The sequence below is a fragment of the Sorex fumeus genome, unplaced genomic scaffold (genome assembly GCF_029834395.1).
Source record: "Sorex fumeus unplaced genomic scaffold, SorFum_2.1 ptg000072l, whole genome shotgun sequence".
Lineage (NCBI taxonomy): Eukaryota > Metazoa > Chordata > Mammalia > Eulipotyphla > Soricidae > Sorex > Sorex fumeus.
This window is the reverse complement of record NW_026606129.1, coordinates 36,381,409-36,406,078: the sequence shown is the minus strand read 5'-3', so window position 1 is coordinate 36,406,078 and position 24,670 is coordinate 36,381,409. Positions and strand designations below refer to the sequence as shown.

The window sequence follows — 24,670 nt, the reverse complement described above, 5'->3', positions numbered from 1 at the left end:
GCACCATACCTTGCTTTAGTATCCGTCTGGCCTTCCTTGACATTTTTTTTACTCTGTTTTGGTTTTGATTGTTAGGCCACACTCAACAGTGCTCAGGTCTTACTCCTGGCTCTGTGCTCAAGGATTGCTCCTGGTGGTGCTCGGGGGGACCATATGGGGTGTCAGGGATTAAACTGAGGTCCACTGTGTGCAAGGCAAACATTTTACCCACTATGCTATCTCTCCAGCACCTTGACTTCTCTTTTTTTTGCATTCATTTTAAGTTTTATATATTATCACAACTTTTTTAAAAATTGGAGCCACACCTGGTGTTGCTCAAGACTTACTTTGGCGGACTGGAGCGATAGCATAGCGGGTAGGGCATTTGCCTTGCACGCGGCTGACCCGGGTTTGATTCCCAGCATCCCATATGGTCCCCCGAGCACCACCAGGAGTAATTGCTGAGTGTATGAGCCAGGAGTAACCCCTGTGCATCGCTGTGTGTGACTCAAAAAGCAAAAAAAAAAAAAAGACTTACTTTGACTTTGAAGTTGGGATTCATTTCTCATGGTGTGGGGAACCACACATGGTGCCAGGGATTGAACTACTGAGATTGGTCATGTGCATGGTAAATGTCCTCCCTGCTGTATTATCTATAATTATAATCAATAATGACCTGAGCATTATAATTCCTCAATCTAAAATCTTCTATTTTAAGACTCACATATGTGTTTGTAATTCAGGATTGGGGGCCAGAGGGCCTGGGGCTACACCTGACTGTGCTCAGGGCTTACTCCTGGCTGTATCCTTTGAATCACTCCTGGAGGTGCTTATAGGACACTACGGGGTACCAGAGATCAAACCCAGGTTGACCACATCCAAGGCAAGCTCTGTACCCGCTACACTTTCTCTGGCCCCTGTTTGTACTTTTTGAATGACAGGCTTCCTCTTATTTATAGCTGTCCTCCTCAAATGATATGTTTGACTTGACTCTGCAGATGAAGCTGCTCAATCTTTACATCAAACGTGCACAGACAGGTTCTGGAGGAGCTGATCCCACAACAGATGTTTCTGGACAAAGTTAGTGAAGCTCATCGCAGTGAACCAGGTCTCTCAAAGAAAGGACAGACAGACCATCCTCATCACTGAAAGGACATTTTCGTAGACATCTTTTGGAACTTACCATCGTTTCCCAGTTTTAGTTTTTTGTTTTGTTTTGTACTTCTGTAACAGCTACCCTCAGTCTGCATGTAACTTTTATGATAGTTATTCCAAATTCAAGAAGAAGCAGTATTAACATCATTTGATCAATACAAGGTAATTTTTAATCCAGTTCATCATTTCACATGTTTGTACTTCTTTGTCTTCCCATTAACCTTTGCCAGTGTTATGATTGTATAAATTTTTTTAAATGCTGGTTAAACAGGAATGCTTAAAGCTTTAAAAGTTTAACAGTCTAAAACTTTTATTTTGATTTTGTTCAAATGCAGGATATTTTTATTGCTATTTTGAGTTTTGTTCCGTATCATGTCCTATGCTAGAAATACTGAAATGATGGGAAACAAAGCAGGACTAATTTGAACTACAGCTGGGCTCTGTTGGTGTAATAGTGATCCATGTCATGAGTTGCAACTTCTTTGGGGTGATCTGTAGTTTAAAGCTAAGACCTCAAAGAGAAATGTTACAGAATCAGCCAGTTCTGTAATACTAAGACTGTTTGTCGGTTATTGATCTTGCCATCTTTATTTAAAACCATGTCCCTTCTCTCATCCCTGAAGAAAGCTGCACCAAATCATCTGCCTATTTTTTTTTCTTGATACTTATTAAAAAGAAGGTTTCATTGCAGGGATTTTTGTTTTTGTTTTGGTTTGTTTATCTTTGTTGTGAATGATGCTTTTTTATTTATTAATATCAAATTCACTTATGAATAAACTTGATAACGGAAGCAGACAAAAAAAATCAAGTGCATGTGTGTCCTTGACTGTCTTCTGTTTCTCATTAATAAACAAACTAATTATTGAGACATGGAAGTCAACCAGCACCTTTTCTTTAAATGGTGGAACCTGGTTTCCTTTTACGTGAGTTTGTCTTACTTGAAAACGTTGATCCTGATGAGAGAGAAGATGGTGCCAAGGCTGTTATCTATGTATAATAGGCTCAAATTCTCTACCTCTTCAGGGCTAATACTTTTAACTGAGCTGCTGCCTATCGTGTCTTTTGGAAAACTACTAAAGGGTGATTTTCTGTTACTTTTCAACAAATCGCAATCACCTTTTCCTACACCTATTCTTTTCATGTGCAGCCAATTTTCAAAAATGACCAGTTTTGGGGGAAGGCAAATTAGATCACATGGAACCAGGATACTAATGATTTCTCATCTTGACTTTTTTTTTTTTTAAACCCTAACATAAAGTGAATTTGACTGGAAAGGCAAATAGCTATTAGCAAAGCTATTTGCTATCGTTACAGACTTATCTGTACTTTCTTTGCTCAATTGAAGAAATGTAGAAATGTATGTAAAGAATTTAAGAGAAGAGTACTGAATGGATGATTTGTCATAGGCTTTACCTTTGTTTCTGTTCTAGCAGCAGGAAAATAGTTTCTCTATATCCCCTCCCCGTTCCCTGTAACAATTTTGTTTTCTACTGTTAATTACATTGTGTATTTATAGTTCTATGCTTACTGTTGTGCATATACTGGCAATAAAACTGTACATAACATTACTTGAAAAAATTAACAACATATATCAGGGGTTTTTTTTGTCTCCCGTGTGACAAATCACTTCAATTCATCTTTTTAAAAACCCTTCTACAAGGCGTTATATTTGTGATACTGTCATGAACTTTTTAAATGCATGTGGGAAGAAAATACCTGGAGTAGCAACCACAACAAATTTATTTAGTTTTATATATTGCAACTTATCTTAATAGGTGTTATATATAAACATTGAATCTTAATGATGTTTCATGTTTCATGATCTTTGGTATGTTGTATGACCATTTTAAGTCCAAACACTGATTTATTTTTTCTCACTGATCTTACATGTGTAAAACCCTGCAATAATTCTTGTTAGCAGTTACAGTGGGTGTGGGGGTGAGGGTGTGGGTATGGGTGGGTGGTTTCGGGGTCACACCTGGTGGTGCTCAGGGCTTACTCTTGTATCAGCACTCACGAATCACTCCTGGCGCTGCTCAGAGGACAATATGGGGTGCCAGGGATTGACCCAGGTCTGGCACATGCAAGGGTTTTACCTGCTATACCATGGCTTATAACTCTGCACCCTGGAATTTCTTAACACCAAGTACTTAAGCTTGTCCTCTAAAAACCTGCCCTCTGAAGTACTTGTCCTCTGGGGACCAGAGCTGTAATACAGCAGGTAGGGCATTTGCCTTGCACGCAGCCAACCCAGATTCAATCCCCAGCATCCCGTATGGTCCCCCAAGTATCACCAGGAGTAACCCCTGAGCATTGCATGTGACCCAAAAAGCAAAAATAAATATAAAAATAAATAAAATGCTTGTCCTCAGGACCTCACCAAGATATTAATCTGCTGAAAATTCAGATATGAGAATTTTGTGACTGAAATCTCCAGGCTATCTCAGAGTCAAGATGGGCTAGCACCCACCCCCCACACACACACCTACCTGTACTTCCAGAAGTCTAAACAGTCATGGCTACAACTCAAAACCATTACCCAGTTGCAAACCATAATGCACAAAAGGAGAGAGAGGGGGAGAGAGAAGAAAGGTGCCTGCCACAGAGGCAGACAGGTGGCGGCGGGTTGGGCAAGGGTGAGGGGAAGGACTAGGAATGTTGGTGGTGAGAAATGTACACTGGTAGAGGGATGTGTATTGGAAGATCATTGTATGACTGAAACCCAATCATGAGTAGCTTTGTGATGGTCTATCTCACAGTGATTCAATTTAAAAAGTAATAATAAAAAAACAGTAATAAAGATGGTCATCAGAAAAAGAATAAGTATCTGTCCTCTAAAGACAGGCACCCTAGAAAAAAGTAGACACATGGAATGACCATCAGTTCTAGACTAGATGTCCACTGCTCAGGATAGTGGTTAAATAATGGTGCTAATGTGACTAAAAGCTAAAATATAAAAGCATGAAAAATGTCGTGTTTAAAATTCTATTACTTCAAAAAAAATAAAATTCTATTACTTCAGTTGACATAACTATAAAACTTATTAGTGACTTCAGATTGCTATATAAATGTGCTCTTAATCTGTTTATTCCACAAACACTGGTTTCAACTATTAAAGAATTGTGATAAACAGCTAAGATTACATTAAATTTATTCTTCCTTCATTTCTTCCCCAAGCTAATTATTGATGTCATCTATTTACTGTGCTGCTCAATGCTAGTTCTACAAGCATGAGGTTGTACATCTAGAGATAGTACAGGGGTGACAGCACTTACATTGAATCTAAGCCAAATTCAATCCCCAGTGCCCACTCTGAGTACCAGCAAGTGTGGCCAAAAATTCCACCCCCCCCCAAAAAAAAAGACATGACAATAAATCATGTAATTTAAGATGATGAGTGGTGAGATACACTCATTTCTTCTGGGTTTTCAAAATGTACAGTATAGAATGTGTACAATAACATTTTCTAGTAAAGTGTGGCTTGAACTTGTGGTTTCAACTGTAAGATAAATTTGTTGTATTTATGTTTTACACTTCCCCCCTGTGTTTCCTGATGATGTTGCAGTTATGGGGGTAGTTGGTTGGGGTGCACACTTCAGCTCTAGACCCCAATGTTTGTTGCCATCACATGCTTTAGTGGCCAGGTCTGCACACATGGGGCCAAGCGCAAAATCTGTCTTCCATCTCTGGGACCGCAGAGCCATAGTCTAGCATTCAGTGCCTGCAGGTGGCATCATATCAAGGCTTTACACAAAGCAGGTGCCGTTAGCCTCTGAGCCACACCAAGGCCCCCTCTTTTTTGTTTGTGTTTTTTGGGTCACACCCAGTGATTCTCCACCTATGCCTGGCTCTGCACTCAAGAATTACTCCTGGCGGTGCTCAGGGGACCATATGGGATGTCAGGGATCAAACCTGGGTCAGACACGTACAAGGCAAACTTCCCTACCCACTGTACTATTTCTCCAGCCCCATCCCTCACTTAATTCTTAAAAACATTAGGTCAAAATGAGTTCACCAGGTTAATAAGATTAGTAAAAGACTGGACTAATAATAATTAGGGAGATAATTCAAGAGATCCGAGCACTGGCTTTGCACTGCAGGAGTTTGGTTTAACCCCCTACATTCAGGTGTGACCTCAGAACCAAAGACTGAATTGAAGCAAACCAGGCATTCTTAGGGTTAATTTACAGCAAATGGAAAGGAAGATTCCTATAGTCTATAAATACAAGAAAGTTTTTTTTTTTTAACCAAATCTTTGATGGCCTTACTTCCTGCATTTTTCTGTTCATTTGTTATCATTGGTACAATTTTAACATTATACAAAAGAAAGGTCTAGAAGATAGAAAGAACTTTTAGTTTTAAAATAGCTATTTATACATTATGGAATTCTTAGAAATAATAAAAAAAATCTTGAAGAAAAAAATTACCTCTAATAAGCACCAGTTGAGATAATCTTGTGCCAATTTGTGGAGTACTGAGATAATTAATTTGAGTTAACATTGAAAACTATTAGGGAACATTAAAATTTGTTAGCCAGAAGAGTGACAAGAATAGAATTAGCTAACATTTTGGATATATTAATCCTCTTTGTTCTTCTGCAAAATGACTTTTAATGTCAGCAAAGTATTCCTTTGTGTGTATGCAGCATAATTCTGAATTGTTCTTCACTGAGTATTCTTAGGACAAATAGCTAAATTTTAGGCACCTCTCCAATTATTTCATACTAAGCAGCTTTATAGATGGCTTGAGTATAGAAATTGCTAAACATAGAAACATTTTTTTTAAAGATATACTAGTTGCTTAAACAACTGGGTTTAAGATCTTGTAGCAATAATAGAATAGGAAAATAAAACCCAAGTATCTATATGTACTTGATATTTCAAATTTATACTCATCAGCAATAGGGTGGATGGTTTATGTGTGTGAGGCCATGGGTTTACTTCTTGGAACCACTTAACACATTCTGATAACAAACTCTGATATCAGCACCAGATGAATCCTGGAGTTCAGGGCTGCCCACGGGGCATGCTGCTCATCTGATCACACAGCAGTGCCTCTGAGCACTTTCCTAACAGCAGTTACAGGCCAGCCTCTCCTGCCCACTTCTACACCACGCCCAAATTTCTTCCTTTGGATTTGGGTTATTCCGGTGGTGCTCAGGAGTTATTCCTAGTGCTTTGGGGACCATCGGGTATCAAGGATTAACCTGGGGCTCTGTCATGTACTCATGCACTCTAGGGGGCTGGAGCCATAGTACAGTGTGTAGGTCACTTACCTTGCATGTGGCTGACCCAGGTTCAACTCCATCTAGTCCCAAGCCCACCAGGAGTTTTCCCTGAGTGTAGAACCAGGAATGACCCCAGAACAACTCTGGGTATAGCCCAGAAAACAAAAAAAGCACAAACCTGCCCCGTTAGCCATTTTCCCAGCCCATCTCTCAAAGCACATTAGTGTGTTTCTCCCATTACCAGTACTAGGAAATATTTATAGTAGATTTTAGGGGTGTCATATTTAGAAGTGTCCCTGGAACCAGGTTCATAAAGGCTAACGTCTTCAGAATTAAAGTCTAAAGACATCTCACTTCAGATTCTTCAGATTATATAAAAGTGAGATTTGTCATGTTAATTTTTTAGGTTATTCTATTCTGCTTAAACCAGTGGACTTCTTAGTCCACTTAGATTACATTTTAGAATACATACCTTGGAATGTCTGAGTCTAGCTTAGGTTATTTCCTTATTGGCTAGCCCAAGCTCCTCCTAAAGCAAGCCGTGTAACCCTGGACATTTGGAGACAGGTTCAACATGTCCAAACTATCTACAAAAGAACACAGCATATTTTAACACTTGTCTTATAAGTGAATAGCTAACCAAAGAGGTAGTACAGTGGGTAAGACACTTGCCTTGTGGTGGATGACCCAGCACTGCATATAATCCCCTGAGCACCGTCAGCAGGGACCCCTGAGCATAGAGCCAGCAATAAACTCAGCATAGCCAAGTGCTTAGGTTCAATTCCTAACATCCCATATAGTCCTTCTAAGCCCCAACACAAGTGATCCCTAAGTGCAGAGCCAGGAGTAAGCCCTGAGCGGTGGCAGCTATGACACAAAAAGCAAAAATAAAATCTAATTCCATATTCTCAGTTGTATTGGAAGCACTGATAAAATAAGGCTTTATAAATTTGAGTAAGTTTATGGAGAATGGTTGGAGACAGACTGGAAAGCTGCCAAGGCGACAGTGACAAGCTTCCCAGAAACAGACCAACAAAAGAGAGGGGCACAGACAGACAGAGGGACAGATGAGATGGACAAAGAGACGAGAGCAAAATAGCAGGGCTAAGAGGCCCAGAACCAACCGCTGAGGCTGCAAATCCAGCTGGGCCCTGGGAACCTGTGAAGTGAGCAGGCGGCGGGGTCCACAGCGGGGCCTTTTTGCAGGTGGAGCCCAGAACCGTTGCAGGCAGGAAGCAGAGGGGAGAAGACTCTGGGGGCTCTCTGAGTTGGTGGAGGGCATGAAGGGTGTGAGGTTAGCAGCAGTGTTGGGGGGAGTCTGATCAAGCACTAGGCATCAGAGTGGGACTTCCCTCAGCAGGGCTCTTGTGTGCAGGGCATGCGCTCTACCCAGCCCACCACACCAACATGGTGCAACAAATAGTTTCCCAAAAAAGCACTTCGTTTAGGAGATGCCTAATTACGCAAAAGTGTGGCTAAGCAACGCAACAGGAGCTACAGTCAGGCTGACACTATTAATACTTCTGATTACATCACCTCAGCCTCGGGCTGCCAGGCAATCGCCCTCAGGAGGGTAACAAACAGATTAGGCTCCAGAAGGGGTATCTCCAAGGGAAATAGAAGGAGAAAGAATGAGATTGCCCTGATAAGCAAATATCTTGACCAGTTTTTCTCAGACTCTGGGAGTGACCTTATGGATGTCATTTAGAAGTTAAATGGAATGCAAATTATGTATGATGATATACTATGCCCTTATCTGTTTTGTAAATATTCATAAGTTTAACAATGGAATTTGATGTAACCAAGAAGTCATGATGGGTGTGATGAGACAGGAAGGTCTAGCGATTGTTCAGTCCTCAACTTTCATTGTAAGAATCTAGAGATGCCTCCTAGAACTGAAAGTCAGAAGAAACTGCTGTTTGAAAGGAACTTGGGAATTCGCAATTACAGGACAAAAGAGAGGAGAGCAGGGAACTGTTTTATTATATAAGTTTAGTAGGACTGGTGGATGTTTTTAAATACGTACTTTTGGGGCTAGAGCGATAGCACAGCAGGTAGTGTGTTTGCCTTGCATGGGGTGACTAGGGTTCGTTTCCCAGCATCCCATATGGTCCCATGATCACCGTAATTCCTGAGTGCAGAGTTAGGAGTAACCCCTGTGCATTGCCAGGTGTGACCCAAAAAGAAAACAAACTGTCAAACAAACACTGTCCTCCCATTATTCATCATTTTGTTAGAGCCTCCCAGTAATGGCTCCACTTTGAGACTTTTTGTTACTGTTTTGGCATAGTAAGGCTCCATTTTGAGACATTTTGTTACTGTGTTTGGCATAGTAATGTCTCCATTTTGAGACTTTTTGTTACTGTATTTGGCATATTGAACTTGCTGGGCTCTTCAAAAGGGGCGGAGGAATCGAACCTGGCTTAGCCCAGATGGCTGCATGCAAGGCAAACGCCCTACTGCTGTGCCATCACTCCAGACCCAAAAACAAGAAAAAAAAAGATACATACTTTTCTCACTTTAATTTTATAAAAAAAAATAAATTACAGCTATACTTACAGATAATGTACTTTGCAAAGTAGCCAAACCCATTCAGGAAAAATTAAAAAATAAAAAACACTAACAAAGCTCACTGTCACTGTCACTGTCCCTCATTGTTCAATGTTTTGCTTGAGCAGGCACCAGTAACGTCTCACAACAAATTGTGAGACTTGTTGTTACTGTTTTTGGCATATTGAATACATCACAGGTAGCTTGCCAGGCTTTGCTGTGCAGGCGAGATACTGTTCGTACTTTGCCAGGCTCTCCGAGAGGGGCGGAGGAATCAAACCCGGGTCGGCCGCGTGCAAGGCAGATGCCCTGCCCTCTGTGCGATCGCTCCAGCCCTAACAAATGTAGGTGTGATATATATTTGGAAGGCCCCAAGAAATTCGGGGTCAGAGAAATAGTTCAATGGGTAGGGCACTTGTGTTGTATGCAGCTGACCCAGGTTCAAACCCTGGCCCTCCTTATGGTCCCCGGAGCCCGCCTAGGTGATCTGTGAGTGTGAGCCAGGAGTAAACCCTGAGCACCATTGGGTGTGACCCAAAAAACAAAACCAAACGTTTGGAAAGAAAAATAACACACTCAGGGGAGTGGAGGTGGGGAGATAGCTCAAAGGGCTAAAGTTCTTGCTCTGCATGCCAGAGGACTGGGCTTCATCCCTGGCATCCTTGGACACTACTAGGTGTGGCATAATGAAAGGAAGAAGGGAAGACACACATTCAGGATGCAGACAAGGAACATGGAGGTAGAGATTTTGAGAAAGAGTTAAGAAAGACTATTTGAGGGCTGGAGCGATAGCACAGCGGGTAGGGCATTTGCCTTGCTCGCAGTTGACCTGAGTTCGATTCCCAGCATCCCATATGGCCCCCTGAGCACCACCAAGAGTAATTCCTGAGTGCAAAGCCAGGATTAACCCCTGTGCATCTCCGGGTGTGACCCAAAAAGAAAGAAAGACTATTTGAGAGGCCAGAGCGAACCTGGGTTCAATCCCATGCATCCCCTATGGTCCCCCATGCACCTCCAGGTGTAATTCCTGAGTGCAAATCCAGGAATAACTCCTGAGCGTTGCTGGAGTGGGCCAAAAAAAGACGATATGAGATATATAAATCTATAGCTAGAGTCACATTTCATTTGTAAAAGTATGTATTTGTATATCTTAGAGTACATATCGGAATTAGATTTTTTAATACCGCTTTTTAAAGTCTGACTTCTACCCTTTTCCTCTTGTTTTTTCTTTTTTTTGGCCCAATTTGCTCCCCCACCACCACCATCTCTGGCCACCTCCATGTTTAAATTAACATTTATGTATCACAATTATCAGTCTTAGGTGCATAATGCATGGTTAAAAGAAAGTAATGTTTCAAGCCAGAAAATTCCTTAGCACATCAGTGATCCATACTGGACAGACTAATGCTTGCTACATACATGGATTATTTTTTTCTTTTTGGCGATGCTCAGAGGTTACTTCTGGCTCTGCACTCAGGGATTACTCCTGACAGTGCTCAGGGAACCATATGGGATGCCAGGAATCAAACCCGGGTGGGTTGTGTGCAAGGCAAAAACCCTAGCCACTGTACTATCACTCCGGCCCTTAGATCTTGACTTCTAACACCAAGAATGAAAGTATTACCTTCGAAATTTCTCGAGTTTGTTGAATGGGGCTGCACCTATCAGTGTGACCACATATTTGGTAAAGGCCTTAACCCCTGTATTATCTCTCTAGCCTGGGATTTCTACTTTTAATATGAGGTCAGACCTTGCTTTTCTAAGGCCTACCTGCAGCATCTTTCAGAAACTCATTAATGCAGAGTTCTAGGCCCTACCTTAAACCTACTGAATTAGAATTTACAATTTCTAACAAGTTCCCAGTGACTCATGCATATTATAGTTTATGATTCATGCGATGTTTATTCTGGGAAACACTAATCTGGAGGTAATTATGATCAACAACACTGATGTTATTGATACTGCATGGTACTTAGATTTTAAAATCCTTTTAGTTTAGAAACTGGACTCCACATTGAATGCTTTCCAGTTAGCTGGATTTTTTTTTTATTTTAAGTATACATTCTCACATAAAATCGGTACACAAATGTGCTAACTGTAAAACTGGGAATTCTAGAACTGCATTCTCAAGATTTCAGAGCCTCTGGCCATAAGATAACAAGCTGTGACATGGTGAACTGATAACAAGTTTTATGTGGATATATTGTTTGAGCAATCAATAGTACACAGCAGGGCTAGGGAGGTGCCTCTAGCATGTGAGAGCTCTGGGCTTGATCCTTGGCACTACCTGCCGCCACCCCATACCACCAGGCTACTCCCACGCCAAAATTTGTGTGTTTCAATTTTCCCGGTAATTTTTTACAGTGCCGTATAAAGTGAATACAGGGAGCAAATAGTCATTGAACAGATACATTAACTGCTTTACCAAACATCTCCAAATTGCAGTGGCTTAAACAAGTATTTCCCCTTTGCTGTACTGTGTGAAGCATGTTTGTTGTTTTGTTTGGGGGCCACACCCAGTGGTGGCTCTGCTCTCAGGGACCACTCCTGGCAGGGCCTGGGAGACTATCTGGGACAAGTGTCCTGCCCTCTCTGATATCTCTCTGGCTCCTGCATAAAGCTTTTTGACCAGGAACTCCACTCCAAAGAGACATTTTGGGCGCCAGCTCCCTGGATTCAGGGAGATCTACACAAATGCAACTCATTTTGTATTGGACTTAATTTAGGAAGGAAAAAAAAAAGAGTGTCACAACATGTAATTCTTTTATTATTATTTAGTTGGGGAAAAGGGGTTAGTGGCCACACATGGCTGTGCCCAGGGCTTACTTCTGACTCTGTGCTCAGGGATCACTCTTGGCAGACTCAGAAGACCATATGGGGTACCAGGGATCAAACCCAGATTGGCCACGTGCTAGGCAAACACCCTACCTACTCTACTAGAGTTCCATCCCCCCACAGTGGAGAATTTAAATAAATGGGCCTAAACGAGACAATCACTTCTGCCTGAATTCCTCTATATCTAGATACACCAATCCAGGGCCACCTCTATTACTGCAAGGGAGACTGGGTGCTAGACTTGCTTTATGTGTGTAAACAGCAAAAGCTGTGTAGAAGTACCCATCTGCTATACCTTTCCGACCACCAATTGTCTTTGTTCACCCTTTGTTCTCCATTGTGACCCTTTCTATAAGACACCCCCCTACACACACACACACACACACACACACACACACACACACACACACACAATTCCAGTTAGTACTTCTTCTAAAAGTCCAAAGCCCAGGTCTGGCAGCAAAAGACAGCATCAAGAATATGTTCTAGGCTTGGGGCTGGAGCGATAGTGGGTAGGACATTTTGCCTTGCACGCAGCCGACTTGGGTTCAATTCCCAGCATCCCATATGATCCCCCAAGCACCACTAGGAGTAATTCCTGAGTGCTGTGCCAGGAGTAACCCCTGTGCATTGCTGGGTTTGACCCAAAAAGAAAAAAAAAAAAGAATATGTTCCAGACTAGAGCGATAGTACAGTGGGTAGGGTGCTTGCCTTGCATGCCACCAACCTGGGTTCAATTCCCAGCATCCCATATGGTCCCCCGAGCACCGCCAGGAGTAATTCCTGAGTGCTAAACCAGGAGTAATCCCTATGCATCGCTGGGTGTGACCCCCCCGAAAAAAATAAAAAATAAAAGAATATGTTCTTTCCTCAGAGAGAGTAGAAAGAATGGTGTGAGAATTCTGACCTGGCTAAATATGTAACTCCTACCATTTTTCAGAATTCACGTTGCTATACAAAACTATCATGGAGACTGGAAGATGCAGATTAGTGATTCTCAAGAGAAAAGCTATCTGAGTAGAGGACCAACAAGAGCAAAGGGTAGTAGTTTGGATAACATCTTGATTATCCAAAGGATTTCCTTTGCCTGCAGATTCCTAGCCCAATGTACATTTGTAGCTAATATTTTTATCCAAGGCCAGTTATCGTATTTCATTGGTCCAGGCCTCTCTCAAGCGAATGCAGACCACAGAATACCAAAAGAAAATGCTTACAGATCCAGACAGGTGGAGAGTAGTGAAATCAAATCATTTGAAATGTGTTAGCAAACTCAGATTCTGTTTCACCTCTGCCTTCCCTGATAGCGCTATTGTACATTTCAAGCAGGTTTTTGTAACAGGGAAAGTAAGTGGGGGAGAAGTTAGGAGAAAAGAAGAGGGTAGAGCTTGCCCTAGGCAGGGACCTGAGGTGACACAGCCTCCAGCTAATGCACATAGCTCAAGCCTGAACAAGTTGTTATGTCAAAGGGGAGTGCTTGAACTCCTTTCTGGGAGATCCTTCCCTGCAAGCAGGACCATTTTGTTCCCACTGCCCTGAAAGGTGGCAATGAAAGGAGATCCTTCCTGTGGGGAGAACTTTAGGTGATAAAGTAGCACATGTGCTTTCTGAGGGGAGAAAAGGGACCTGCAATTAGAATATATCAGTCTGTGTGTTATATATATATATGCGCATTTATCTGTGTATATTATACTTATGTAATTTATTTACTTTTAATTTATTATAGTTAAGGTAATGTGTTTACAATGGTGCTGACACTTATGGTCGGGATGTACAAAATAATTCGGTGTTCATGTTATATTTTATGAATAATGTCTATTCCTATAAACTTATTTAGGGACCCTGGGAGCTAGTTCAATGGGCCAAGTGGAGGATTTATGTGCAGGTGGCCTGGTTCCATCCCCAGCACCCAGTGACCGCTGAAGTACCTACATGTGTAGCCCCTCAGCACTGAGCCAGGGACCAACCCCTGAACACTGCCAGCTGTGAACCAAAAACATATACAAAGAAAAGAAAGAAAGGAGGTTTTCTAGAGATGACTTTTGCCTCCCCATAAGGCCTCAACGAGCACCATTGTTCAAGGACTTAACAAATGTCTTAGCTATCAACATGGAGTCCTAAATTCCAGCCCATCAGATAGGAGGAGCACGTCACAGGTACGAGAGCAGGGGGACCTGCTACAGCGCGAAGTGCACTCAGTAGTACAGAAACAGAATCTAGGCCAGGGCAGCTCAAAGGGCTGAGTACATACTTTGCACGTGGGAGAGCTGGATTTGACCCCTAGAACCACTTGATCTCCACGTAACCCTCAATGCACTGAGTTAGGATTAGCACACATACCCCCAATCACTGGGTGTGGCACAAAAAACATAGGTCCAGAGGTGTATATGAGATTTGAGCACATGTTGCTGAGCGAGCACATGTGTTGCCCACATCCCCCCTCTTGAGATGTGTACTTTCATACTCTATACTTTCATACCTTAATGCTGGGATATGTACCGGAGCTCTCTCTCCACTCTGAAACAGCCCATGTTCTCTCTTGAGCACATTCTCTATCTCTTTTCCTTCTCTCTCTCTCACCCCTTCCACAAAACTTCAAAATAAAATCTGTGTTTACATCTAAAAAAACATAGGTCCAGGGGCAACATTCAACCAAACTGATTGAATTTATCTAACATCTCCTTCCATGTTGAAATTTTGTTTCACGACATAGTTTTAATATGTACGCATATGGTGTTAATAATTGTGCTAATACCTGTTAGTAATTATTGTTAATGGGGCTTAAGCTGACCTCAACAGCTTATAAAATCATAAAAATACAAACCAAATGCAGGACCAGGGAGATACTCAATGAGTTGGAGCACATTTGCATGTAAGCAAACAAGATTTGACCCTCTGCACCTTACATTAAAACCTGAGCACTAGCAGGACCGACTCCTGAGTAAGGAGCTAACAATAGCTTCCGGTCAAGGCAGGGTGATACCCTCCCCCCGCCCCCAAAAAAATCTAGCAACAACAAATCACCAAATGTAAAATGTAGCAACAAAGTTGACCAATAAATAAACAATTACTTACCCTAACACAAGGAAAACCTATAGGACCACTCTCCAGGTGGCCAGAGTCCCAGAGAGCAGTCAGTGGTTTTCCATAGACTAAAGCCAGACTACAGAAATTTTCTGCTCCCCGCCCCCCAATAAAGCTACCACAGCTACTCCATTATGTGACCCTGGTATATGTGTTAAGTAGCAATAACTTTTGTTTTGTTTGAGGGCCACACCTGGTGGTGCTTAGGCCTTTCTCTGGTTCTGTGCTCAGAGTTCACTCCTGGTGGGGCTCAGGAAATCTTACTGGGTACCAGCGATCAACCATGTATAAGCCAAGTGCCCTAACAACTACACTATCCTGCTGGCCCATTTAGCATCTTCTTTTCAAAACTATTTTTTAAAAAACCATTGAGGGGGCTGGAGCAAAAGCACAGCGGGGAGGGCATTTGTCTTGCACGCGGCCAACTTGGGTTTCATCCCTGGCATCCCATATGGTCCCCCAAGCACCACCAGGAGTGATTACTGAGTAAAGAGCCAGGATTAACCCCTGAGCACTGCTTGGGTGTGCACCCAAAAGCCAAAAAATCAAAAATTAAAAAAAAATATTGTTATGAATATTCACGCTTATGCCATCATTTTGTTAAATCTTTACTTGAGGGGCCGGAGCGATAGTATAGCGGGTAGGACTGATTGGGGTTCGATCCCCAGCATCCCATATGGTTCCCCGAGCACCTCCAGAAGTCACTCCTGAGTACAGAGCTAGGAGCAACCCCTGATCATTGCTGTGTGTGACCCAAAAAGCAAAAAAAAAAAAAATCTTTACTTGATTCCCATGACATTTCCAAACATGTGGACATTTAATCTATTTAATTTTTGTTTTGTTTGGGGGCCATACTCAGCAGTGTTAATTTTAACCTCCTCCTTTTCATTTTATATTTATAATTTCTTTTTTCTGTTCTAATTATGCTGTCTAGTGCCTTTAGAAAGCTATTGAGTTATGATAATGATGAATGTGACTGTGATGTTTAAAAATATCTCCATAATTTTTTTGACATTCATCTTTTCAGAATGTGACACAACTAGGAATCAACTCCAGAAACTCTTGATCTTTTTGTTTGTTGGGGGTCACCTGTGGTCATGTTCTTCGACTCAGATTGTATCAGATCCCCTTTGAATTGTATCTCCAGCTCTGAGAAGCTCTTGTTTTTTAATTTATTTTTCTATATTACCCCCATTTACAATTCAGCCTGGGCTGAGGTGTATATGGCGTGAGTTTACTGTACCTCCTCTTTCTCTCTCCTTTTTTTTGGGGGGGGGGGTCATACCTGGCAATGCTCAGGGGCTACTCCTGGCTCTGCACTCAGGAATTACTCCTGGTGGTGCTTGGGGGGCCATATGGAATGCCAGGGATCAAACCAGGGTTGGCCACATGCAAGGTAAACTCCCTACCCGCTATACTATTGCTTGGGCCCCTGTACCTTCTCTATCTATACAGCTGGTAAAAAGCACACCCTATAGTAAGCACCAAGCGGCCAACTCTCTTCCTCTTGTTTGGGGACCACACCCAGACATACTCAGAGCTATATCTGGCTCAGTGCTGAGGAGTCCCAAGCTCAGGGGACCGTGCAGAGCTTGAGATCCCAAGCCCAGGCTTCCTGTATGCAAAGCATGTACTCAGTCTATTGAACTCTCTCCTGCCCCAATGCTCCTGTTCTTAAGTAGATACTGGGCTGAGTGACTTGCTTTTATCAAACAGAAATAAAGTGGAAAGGACAATGTGGGCTCTGGAGACTAGGTCATAAAAAAAAAAAAAGACAGCTTCTCTTCACTTGGTTCACTAAGTTGGCAGGTAGAGGGTTAGGGGGGAGGGCATGCCAATTTGTATTGAGCAGGACTCTGGTCAATAGCAAGTTTAGAAGTAGATCTCTTCTTCTAGTAAATTCTTCATAAACTGGAGTCCTCACTGATATCTGACCACAATTTAGAAAAAACAAGTCAGGGACTGGAGTGATAATTCAGCAGGTAGGGCTTTTATCTTGCACTCAGCTAACCTGGGTTTGGTCCCTGGCACCTCCATATGGTCCCCTGATTCCAACTAGGAGTGATCCCTGAGCACCACTGCCAGGTGTGCCCTCTTCCCTGCAAAGAAGAAATCAGGTCAGCCTCATGATGTTGTTGGTGCAGTTTTTGTTCACTGAAGTAGATTACAAATGGATTTAGGGGAAACTTACAAAGTTTTAAAAACAAAGTGTTATGTGCTTGGACAGAAAGGGACAATGACAGTGCTAAATGAAGAGAATATCCAGACACCTCCACACCCCCACCCTAAACAGAACATAGCAGGAAGGAGCTGAGAAAACTACTTAGGCCTAAACAATCTACAGAACTGGAAGGATCACACAGGGGGTGGGACCAAGAGCCCAGAGAATGGAGGCAAGAACCACCAAGTTCTCCCGGGAAAGAATGACTGAGTCCTAATTAAAGAATCAGTAACATCTGCCCAATGGGATTTCAGATTTCTTGGGATCAGTGACTTCAGTGCCTATTATTTCTCCATTTTGTTGCAAGGAAAGTTCTATGTAGCTTCCTAAGCCTCAGCTAGTGTTGCATGAGGTGGCAGTTGAATAGATGATCTGTCTTTAATTCGCAGACGTTCATATGAAGATCTTAAAGAGTTACACTCAAGGAACTGTACCCTCAAATCTTATCAGTCCAAGGACCTCATAAGATATTAGAAGTTGGTGCTCTAACAGGAACTTGCATTCTGAGGAAAGAAGTGAGTATACTTTGCACATTTAAAAAAAAGTTTGTGGTGGGGTGCGTGACAGCACACTGGTAGGGTGTTTGCCTTGCACACAGCCAGCCCGGCCGAGCCGGGTTCGATTCCTCCGCCCCTCTCAGACAGCCTGGCAAGCTACCGAGAGTATTCAATATGCCAAACATAGTGACAAGAAGTCTCACAATGGAGACGTTACTGGGCCCGCTCGAGCAAATCGATGAACAACGGGAGGGCAGTGTGGCCAGATAATAAATTCTGGAAGCTTCAAAACATGCCCTCAATTCTTCTTCTTTTTTTTTCTTCATTTTTGGGCTACACTCGGTGGTGCTCAGGGGTTACTCCTGGCTCTACAATTCAGGGATTACTCCTTGCGAATTCAGCAGATTATATGGGATGCCTTAGATTTAACCTGGATTGGCCATGTGCAGCAAGGCAAGCACCCTACCGCTTGCACATGCTCCAGCTCCGACATTCCCTCAAGTCTTCTCTCATCTGATTCTGAAGCTGCTTGACTAACAGAATACAGTACAGAAAAATGATTCTTAGGGGCAGCGAATGAGGAGGAGTGGGGAGGTGTGGGCACACAATCAGAGGTGAGGGGTAGAGGGTTCTTGTTAACATTGGATGTACATGGATGAACCTAGGAGAAGGTTCAGGAATAGATTAAAGTTCCATCAAGCAAAGAATCTTGGTCAAAAAAATCTGCAAGTTTCCATTCCATTGACCTTTTTTTTTGGGGGGGGAGAAGGGGGGGTTGACAACACTCCCTCTAGGAATGAAGATGCCATTTTCGGAGAAAAGTGGAGGCTACACAGAAAGGTTATCTGAAGGCGTTTTAGCAGCCTCGACTGAGGTCGCAGCAAGACAAGCCAGTATAACGAATAAATTTAAGAATAAATTTAAGTATAAGAATAAATTTAAAAATAAATTTAAGTATAAGAATAAATTTAAGAATCTGCAGCCCTTGAGAAGACAGCTTCCCAGTCATGAAGCCTGCACCCACAGAGATCCTAAGTGAGATCTTAGGAACCCAACGTCTACTGACCACCCCCCCCCCCCCCCACACACACACACCAACCAGCAGGACCAGAAACAATAACAACATGACTGCCGGTTGCTTGGGCCACGGCACCCCAACTTCAAACTCAGGGTGGCCACAAGGCTCCCTCCCCTCCCGCAATCAAGCAATTCCTGGAAGTCTCCAGAGAGCACTTTCACTGGAGCGCTGGTTGGTGGACTCTCACGTCAATCTAGATATATTGCCCAATAAATCTTTCAGTTAAAAAAAAAGCCGAAAGTCTATTGGCTGAAAACTCATCACTCTCTCCATCTATAGTGTGGGCAAAAGTAGCGCTAACGGTGAAGACCACAGAGGGGCAAAGCGCCTCAGGAAGTTGCCTTTAGAATTACTTCCAACGATGCGCTCCAGTGGAGTCTGTCCGGGGCTGCTAATGAAGTACCACTGAGTCCATCCAAAGAGGAAAAAAAATATTTTTTTGACTAATTTTTTTTTTTTAATCCAGGGTGTAGGAGGGAGACTCACGGGAGCCGGGAATCAAGCGCTTAGTCGTGATTGCCCAGTTCGCCCGTCAATCCGCTCGCCCGCTCCGGATGGGCGGGACCGACGGCGCCTCGAGCCCCGCCTCTTCCTGGGCCGGCGCGTCGGGAGGCAGCAAGTGCGCCGGGGCTGGGATCCCGCCTCCGGGGCGGGGCCGCGCCGCCCTGTCCGGACGGTCCGTCGGTCGCCTCGCGGGGAGCGCCTGGAAGCGCGCGGCCGTGCGGGGCGGGCCCCGGCGAGGGGCGAGCGCGGGGGGCGGGGCCGGGGCGGGGCCGGAGAGGCGGAAGCGGCGGCCGCGCTCGAGTGGGAGCCGTAGAGCAGGCAGCGTCCGGGCCGGCGGAGCGGCGTCGGCGGGGTTGGCCGGGGCGGCGGGGCGCTCGAGAGCCGGGGCGGCGGGCGGCGGGCGCGGGGCGGTGCTGCCGGGAGGGTCGAGGCCGGGGGAGCGGGCGACGGGGCGGGCTCGGCCCCCGCGCGGGCTGCGGAGCGGGTTCGACTCCCGCCCCCGCGCAGTCCCGGGGAGGATGCGGCCGGGGGCCCCAGGGCTGGGCGGGCGGCGGCGGCGGCTACTGCAGCCGCGCTAGCGGCGCGGAAGGGTGGGCGGCGGCGGCGGCATGAGGCGCGGGGTCGACGCCCGCGGGAGGGAGGTGCTGCCGGCGGCCCGGCCGCTCCCGCTGCTGCTGCTGCTGCCGCCGCTGCCGCTGCTGCTGCTGCTGCTGCTGCCGCCGCTGCCGCTGCCGTTGCTGCCGCCGCTACTGCCGCTGCTGCCGCCCGCCGGGCTCGCTACGCCCTGCCCGCGGGGCCCCGGCCGCTGTCCTCCGGGCCGCCGCTGGTGACCCGTCGCCGCGCCGCCGGAGCCTTCACCCGCGCCCTCCCCCAGGACGCGCCCGCGGAGCGGCGGCCCCTTCGCGCGGCTTCGCGGAGGCCGCCGGCGCCGGGGCCGGAAGATGGCCTGGGTGCTCAAGATGGACGAGGTGATCGAGTCCGGGCTGGTGCACGACTTCGACGCCAGCCTCTCGGGCATCGGGCAGGAGCTGGGCGCCGGCGCCTACAGCATGAGGTGGGTACCGGGCGCGCGCCTCTGGTCAAGGCCTGAGCGACCCCGGGGGGCCGTCCGCCGGGGCGGGACGCTGGGCCCCCGCGGGGGCCCGGGAGGGTTTGGGGCCCTGCCGCGTGGCCGTTGGGGCCTCGGGTGCCCACCGCGGCGGCGGGCTGGCGGGTGGGTGGGTGGGTGGGCCGGGGACCCCCCCACCCCGGCCTCCTTTTCTGCAAAGGCGCCCCGCTGTGCTTGCCCCCCCCCCACCCCGTGGTAGGGTAAGGGGGTTGCACCCGCCCGCTGGCTGGCCTCGGGGTTACAGTGTCAAGAGTGGCCGGACTCACAGTGGGAGAATTCTCCCCCAGATCTTGCTATCGGTTCCCTCTTCTTTTGCCCTACATTGTAGTCTTTTTCAGGTTGCGATTCATCCTCTATCACTTGATACTTGCAATAATCATTGGAAGGCGAAGTAGCCGCCAAGGAGGTGGGGGTGGGGGTGGGGAGTGGGGAAGCACATGGGCTCGGTTTGAAGGTGTTTAAGTTAGATTGCCCCAGCGTGGAAATGTGCCTGTTGGGGGGATTCGAACTCTCAAGACTGACCCCTGTAGAAGCAGCTTTTAAAATTGCGGTCCACGGGGCAGGGCCCTTAGGGGCAAGGTGGGAACGTTGGCTCCACACTCAGGGATGGTTTTCCAGGTTTTCCAGTAGCTTCGCTTGAGCCCGAGCCTTGGACGTGGAGGGGAGGTTTTCCAGTGTGCCGGGGTCACGCCCGATAGTGCAGCCCGACAGCGCAGCGGTGCGTGAGCGAATTGGAAGGTCCGAACACGCCACCAGGATGACTGTGCTGGGGGCTCCTAGAGATGTGCTCGCTGGCAGCCCAGCAGGTGCTGTTCTCCAGAGTCCCCTGGTTGATGCAGTGAAGTGGTGAAGAACTGGGTCACCGCTTGGCATGTGCACTAGATAGGACAAAACAACTCAAAACAACTCTGCTAACGATTATTGCAAAGGACAGATGGCTTTGACAAAATCGTGCCCCTTGCCTCCCCAAACTAAAGCAGACTGCTGGAGTTTGAAGAATACGTAAAACGAAGTCAATGAGTTGTGCAGTAATTGCACCGCAGACAGTTGTTTGGTCTCTGTACTTTCCCCCAGGAGCCTCTGTTATTTTATTTATGGCTTTGAAGGGTTGGAAGTATCCTGAACTTGGTCCTTATACTGAGAGTGTCGCATTTAAATGATTACCTGGCTGCTGTTTCCTCTACTAATTTTTTATTTTAAGAGCAGTGTTATGGGAATAGTTTATGTACGGCAAGCTTGCCCAATTAAAGTGTGAAGGTCGGTGGTTTGGGAGCGTTTCTGGCTGTGGGAGCTGACGTTTTTCCCAGCATGTGCCGTACTGTGGTGGCCGGTGTCTGAATGCTGACCTGGCCTTGGAGGCTTTGTTCATCTTCCCGGAGCACAGACTTGGGGTGAGGGCCCTGCTTCACTGGTGGGGATGGATTGCCAGGCCCTGCTGACTTTCAGGCCTCCCAGAGAAACTGCGGGTTGTCAAAAGCTCAGACAGATGATGTTCCCTGAGCATTTGCAAGTTGGAAGTGCCCAGCTGCTAACCCTGCTTAGGTCTGTACTGGTCACTGGTCGCCTTGAACTTGGCACTTTCTTTGCAATTGCGCAACCTGAGGGCTGTTGACGAGGTGGCTAGTTCTCTAGAACAACTGTTTTAGCTGGGAAGAAGATTGAGCTATTGAAGTGCACAGGGTTGCCCCTGACATTCATTCCTGGAGGCCTGGTGAAAGTTCTAGGCCTCCCTGAGACACGCCCTCAGGCCTTGGAGAAAATGAGGCAGATTGCCATCTTGCTTCTGAGTCTCCCGGTAAGGTGAATCGGTTTGCTCATTGAGAGTTCTTTGGAACTTTTGCTTGTCTTTTTACTAGAGTTGTGTTTTGGTGATTCAGCCAACTAATTAATAATTTGTTTATGGGTTCTTCTATGAAAAGCCTATAAAATCTCTGCCTGACCTTGTTCCTAACGCAGTGCCTGACGTCTTGTCTGTAGTGTGTTTCCAACACTTTCCATGTGATTATTTTCCCACTCATGTCTTTTGGTTATTTAATCTGAAAGCTAGAATATCTTTGAAAAGAAATGATTTTGCGGGGAGGAGTTACACCCAGTGGTGCTCAGGGCTTACTCTTGGGTCTCTGCTCAAGGATCACTCCTGGCAAGACTCGGGGGAGCCTATGGGATTGTGAGGACTAAACCCAGGCTACATGCAAGGCAAGTGCACTACCTGATGTGGTATGACTCCAGCCCCCAAACAAATGATTTTTAAGGAATTTATGTAGTTACTTTTTCATAATCAGGACCTCAAAAACTTAGAAGGGATTGAGATGATGTGCCTCCTGCTTTGCCATCAAGGCTACTTATTTAAAACCTCAGAACATTCCAGGAACACAGCCTCAAGATGCCTTTGGGATCGTTGTGAATATTCAGTTCCATTTGGGCCCAGAGCTAACCGGGTCTTTTCTTTGCAATGTAGTATTTTCTCTTTTTCTCATCAAGATGTTTGTCTTTTTTCATTTGGAGAACTAAACTGGAGATGCTAAACTTGGAGAGATTGTTGAGAGAGTAACTTCTCGATAAAAATTTTACTTTGTAGGCAGCTTTCCATTTTTCTTATAGATTGAAGTACACTTTCTGTATTTGGATGCATTTTATGTGCGGGGCCTGGATTTGATTCTTATGATGGCCAAAAATATCCCAAACTTTTTTTTGGGGGGGGGGTGCATCATGCCCAGCAGTGCCCAGTGCTTAACTCCTGGCTCTGTGCTCAGAAGTCACTCCTGGCGGGGCTGAAGCAGGGGACCCTTTGGGGTGCTGGAGATTAAACTTGGGTCAGCTGCATGCAAAGCAAGCACCCTACCCACTGTACTATCTCTCCAGCCCCAAAAGATGTATTTTTGATGTATTTCTCTCTGCTTTTTAAAATTTTTTTGTGGGGAGAGGGTTAGGAGGCTTGGGCAACCCATAATATGCTGGAGAAGTTACCTGTTCTGTTAATTGTGGGGATGGTTTGCTCCCTGAGGTGCCAGGGGACAGGGACCTTGCAGTGCTGGAGATAAAACCTGGGGCTGCTGCATACATAGCGCACTGAGCTTTTGCTGGGCACTAACTGTATTTTAGATGCCTTGAAACAAGATTTTCTTTAAAGAAAAGTTTATTCATTTTTGGTCTTTTGGGTCACCCTTGGTGGTGCTCAGGGGTTACACCTCGGTCTGCACCCAGGAATCACTCCATGCAGTGCTCAGGGAACAATATGGGATGCTGGGAATCAAACCCTGGTCGCCACATGCAAGGCAAGAGTCCTCCTGCTGTCCTATCACTCCGGCTCCCCAAGCAAGTTATTTTTTAAAGACTTAGAGAGTGATTTCCTTAATTTTGGGGAAAGTGGCTGGAGAGAAAGATGGTTTTTCTCAATAGTCTTATTTACATTCAGCCTGTAGACTTACAGTTATTGGTATATATAGAGTATATAGAGGCTAATTTTTTATACTATCTGTGCTTTTTTTTTTTTTTGGTACCGGCTCTCAGTGCAGGAGTTTTTGTGTACTGTTATATCACATTTGTATGTGAACTACAGATACTGCTTGAAATAAGGTAGGCTCATATATGGTTTTTCAAATTTTAGGATTCAGGGATGGATAAAGAGATCTTAGAAAACTTCTGGACCAGTACTTTTCCTTTAAGTGAGCAAACTGAGGCTCATGGATCTTAGTGATTGGCCCAAGAAGTTTGCCCATGACTATGTGAATCCAAGGCTGAGTTTCAACAGAGTCTGAAACCTTTTGTAACTTGATATCTGGGCACTTATATTTTGTGAAGTAAGTATATAATCAAATCACTTTTAAAAATAAAACTTTTTAGCAGGGTCTTTGTGGCACCCTGATAATTTTATCTTCTCACCATTTTCATCTGTAACAAGTCAAGTTTCAGGATTTAAGGAATGTCTTTTGTGGTAAATCATTCCCTTCAAAGAGCTCTGAGCCTTGTTAAACTTAGCTATCATGTATCTATATGCCACAGCTAAATTTTGGTATATTTTGAGACAAAAGGTATTTTTTGTATAGTCTAAAGTGGGAGATACAGGGGGCTGGAGCGATAGCACAGCGGGTAGGGCATTTGCCTTGCACATGGCCAACCAAGGTTCGATTCCCAGCATTCCATATAGTCCCCTGAGCACCGCCAGGAGTAATTCCTGAGTGCAGAGCCAGGTGTAACTCTTGTGCATCGCCGAGTGTGACCCAAAAAGCAAAAAAAAAAAAAAAAAAAAAGTGGGGGATGCAACCATAATTTACAAACTGTTAAATCAAAAATTTGTGTTTAACAAATTTCCTGTTAAAAACGTTGGATCCTTCAACGTAATAGGAAAATGTCCAATTTGATTAATGTTTGTTTACTAAGGATATCATTATTATTAATTTTTGCTTTTTGCGTCAATTCCAGCTATGCTCAGGGG

The 24,670-nt window shown here is 45.1% G+C and overlaps 2 protein-coding genes across 27 annotated transcripts in view; both read left to right on the top strand.

The window, feature by feature from the left end:
- The window catches only part of CLASP2 (cytoplasmic linker associated protein 2), a 170,349-nt gene extending 167,630 nt beyond the window's left edge, over positions 1-2,719 (top strand). For all 25 annotated transcript variants that reach the window (XM_056128922.1, XM_056128923.1, XM_056128919.1 and 22 more), the window contains one exon: positions 978-2,719. In XM_056128922.1, the coding sequence (XP_055984897.1) occupies positions 978-1,064 (87 nt within the window). In that variant the 3' untranslated portion in view covers positions 1,065-2,719. The remainder of the gene's footprint in view (positions 1-977) is intronic.
- A 16,593-nt stretch (positions 2,720-19,312) lies between these two features.
- The window catches only part of UBP1 (upstream binding protein 1), a 64,769-nt gene continuing 59,411 nt past the window's right edge, over positions 19,313-24,670 (top strand). The window contains exons 1-2 of one of the 2 annotated variants that reach the window (XM_056128935.1): positions 19,313-19,479; positions 20,002-20,181. In XM_056128935.1, the coding sequence (XP_055984910.1) occupies positions 20,069-20,181 (113 nt within the window). In that variant the 5' untranslated portion in view covers positions 19,313-19,479; positions 20,002-20,068. Of the gene's footprint in view, positions 19,480-19,502; positions 20,182-24,670 lie in introns of those variants that run through there. The other variant, XM_056128936.1, reaches the window with a different exon arrangement.